At 29.8% G+C, this 2,756-nt stretch overlaps 1 protein-coding gene across 1 annotated transcript; it reads right to left on the reverse strand.

Annotated features, from left to right (window-relative positions):
* Positions 1–563: 563 nt before the first annotated feature.
* LOC103868675 (glutamine synthetase cytosolic isozyme 1-5-like) lies at positions 564–1,299 on the reverse strand. Its single transcript, XM_033292630.1, has 4 exons — positions 1,201–1,299; positions 1,056–1,109; positions 774–986; positions 564–710 (listed from the first exon to the last, which is right to left on the reverse strand). The coding sequence occupies exons 1-4, from the start codon at positions 1,297–1,299 to the stop codon at positions 564–566; spliced, it is 513 nt and encodes a 170-aa protein (XP_033148521.1).
* Positions 1,300–2,756: the final 1,457 nt, after the last annotated feature.

A 2,756-nucleotide genomic window follows, 5' to 3' on the forward strand; every position in this document is an offset into this window, starting at 1 on the left:
AACATAATCTGAAATTTATAATTTTAACTTGGAAAATATACCATTAAGTTCATATAGGTATTTTAACAAATGTTACTATTTTTCCAAATTTTGTTTTGTTTGTAAAACTATTTATTAAAATTATTTTCATAAATATTAAAGGGTATTATAGGAAAATATGACACAAAATATAGATTAGTCTAAAGGGACATAGTTACTATTTTTTTTGCTCTAAAAAAACAGTTTTCCCTATTATATATTCATCAATGGCATATTATATAATTTCTCTAGTAAATGTTGGTCTATTAAAAATGGATATTGACAGAGGGTACGGTGATGACACCTCAGTAAAAAAAGGCAAAATTGTGAATATAATACTAAATAAAGGTTACTTTTTTTAAATGCTTCTGTTTTAATAACAAGGGGATACCATCGAATCCGTACATACCCTTCAGATTAAAAGCTTGATCAAGAACCGTGTCGAAAAAAAAAAACGGACATGTCATAGAACATCCCATGAATTATTCGCAACCGAAACATGAAGAAGTAAAAACAACACATGCAACAACACAACAACAAAAAGTTTAGCCAAGGATGGTGGTCTCAGCTATTATGGAGGTAACAAGATAAGGATCCATATTAGATGAAGGCCTTCCATCCTCAAAGTACCCTTTTCCTTCCTTCTCCGTATCTCTTCCCACTCTCACTGATGCTCCACGATCCGCCACTCGCTACTCTCAACAAAATCGAATCATATCAAGAAGCTTGTATATACATATCACTATACCACATACTATTAATTTGATCTCATACCCAAGAGAATTTGTTGATGTCTGCGGTTTCATGGTTCCCGGTGAGACGCCTCTCGTTGCCTTCACCATAAGCTGCAATGTGTTGTTTATGCTCACTTCAAGCTTCCCTATTGATTTCTTTATCAAATCCAACCCTCCTTTCCTCATCGATTTTGTGCTGAAGTTTGTATGTGCTGCTGCTCCATTCCAATCACCCTAATCAAACAACCTCAACTCAAAAAAAATTATGCCATTAACTACAAAAAAAGTAGAGTCCTGAATCACCTCGATTGGTTTTGGATCGAATGAGACAATCACGCCGCAGATCTCAGTGATCCTCTGCCAAACACACACATAATGATCCATGGGAAAAAAATTAAACACCTATGCTAGTTAGTGCAAAGAAACAATATATCGGTGGTTTATTCACCTCGAGAATGTAACGAGCAACCCATAACTGATCACCAGCACCAATACCAACAGTAGGACTGATTTGAAACTCCCACTGTCCAGGCATCACTTCCAACATTGGCACCTATGCTTAAACCGGCGTAAACACAAGCTTTATAGTGTGCATCCACAATGTCACGACCAAAGGCTTTGTCTGCACCAACCGCACAATAGTACGGTCCCTGTTTTCATCAAATACAACAGAAAGGGAGAGTCGAGACACTAAGAACCATGTTCTTGATATTTAGACTTTATTGTATGAAGTTTATAAGTTCACCTGAGGACCAGGAAAGCCACCAAGAGGCCAACCTAATGGCCACTTGACGTCTTTTTGAAGTAATGTGTACTAGGATAAGACCCGCGCCTTGCGCGGGATTAAGTTATTATTTTTATTATATTTTGGAAAATGAAACAATAGTTTGGCTTCATTTGGATTAGGGGTGTTCAATCCGAATATCGGGTTGGTTTCGGTTCGGTTCGTTTTTTTCGGTATTTCGGTTAGTAAAATATAACTACTATTCTAAATCCATATTTACTTTGACTTTAGTCATTCACATACTTTTGAAAGATTTCAACTGGACGACTAAATTGATCAGCCAATCTTGTTGCTTTAAATCATTAGTATTTATATATATATTATTTAGTTTGAATATTTATTAAATAAAAATTCATATGCGTTATATTTTATGATCATTTGTAACTTATTATACCAAAAAAATAATCTATTGATCAAAAAATTTTCAGAGTGGGAACATTCAAATTTCTAATAATATATAGACGTTTTGAAAAATTCAAAATATAACATATAAGAAAAAATATAAATGTTTTTATTATATATTTAATGTGATTTTTTAATATCTTTCAATAATATAAAATTAAAAAAAAAACTAAGATACCAAAATTGTTATCAAATATTTATTATTCATAATAATTAATTTTCATATATGCGTGAATCATATTAGGTAATTTCGTAGCTTCTAATTAAGGAAAGTGCAAAAAAAAATTCGTAGATTATTTATCAATTCGATAGTTAGTTTAATAAAAAATATAATGTAAGTTAAGATGGTCCAACCTATTTTTCTAAGAATAGTATATTTTATATAGTCATTTATTAAATGAGGATATATAATCATACAGTTCTATGATCATTCATATCATTTTATAACTGAATATTTAAATCATCGATAACAAAATTTTCAATGTGAAATCTTTAATAAGTTTATAATTTATAAATGTTTTTGAAAATTCATTGAAAGTTTTAATATTAAAATATTTATGTAATCTTATGGTATATAGTATAATCTATATATATATGTGTGTTTTAAAATCATGTGTATCTTCTTATAATATTAAATAAAAGTTCATATTTATACAATTTTATGATCATTTGTAACTTATTATGACAAAAAAATAATCTATTGATCACAAAAATTTCAGAGTGGGGATCTTCAAATTTCTAATAATTTATAGACGTTTTGAAAAATTCAAAATATAACATATACGAAAAAATATAAAATTTTTTATTATATATTTAAT

Source organism: Brassica rapa, chromosome A05 (genome assembly GCF_000309985.2).
Source record: "Brassica rapa cultivar Chiifu-401-42 chromosome A05, CAAS_Brap_v3.01, whole genome shotgun sequence".
NCBI classification, from domain to species: domain Eukaryota; kingdom Viridiplantae; phylum Streptophyta; class Magnoliopsida; order Brassicales; family Brassicaceae; genus Brassica; species Brassica rapa.

Excerpts from the sequence above, each read along its gene's own strand:
- LOC103868675 (XM_033292630.1), bottom strand. The coding sequence starts at position 1,299 with ATGTTGGAAGTGATGCCTGGACAGTGGGAGTTTCAAATCAGTCCTACT. Across the intron at positions 1,110-1,200 it reads TTGCTCGTTACATTCTCGAG|AGGATCACTGAGATCTGCGG; the intron begins GTGAATAAACCA and ends TGTGTTTGGCAG. Across the intron at positions 987-1,055 it reads TCGATCCAAAACCAATCGAG|GGTGATTGGAATGGAGCAGC; the intron begins GTGATTCAGGAC and ends TTGTTTGATTAG.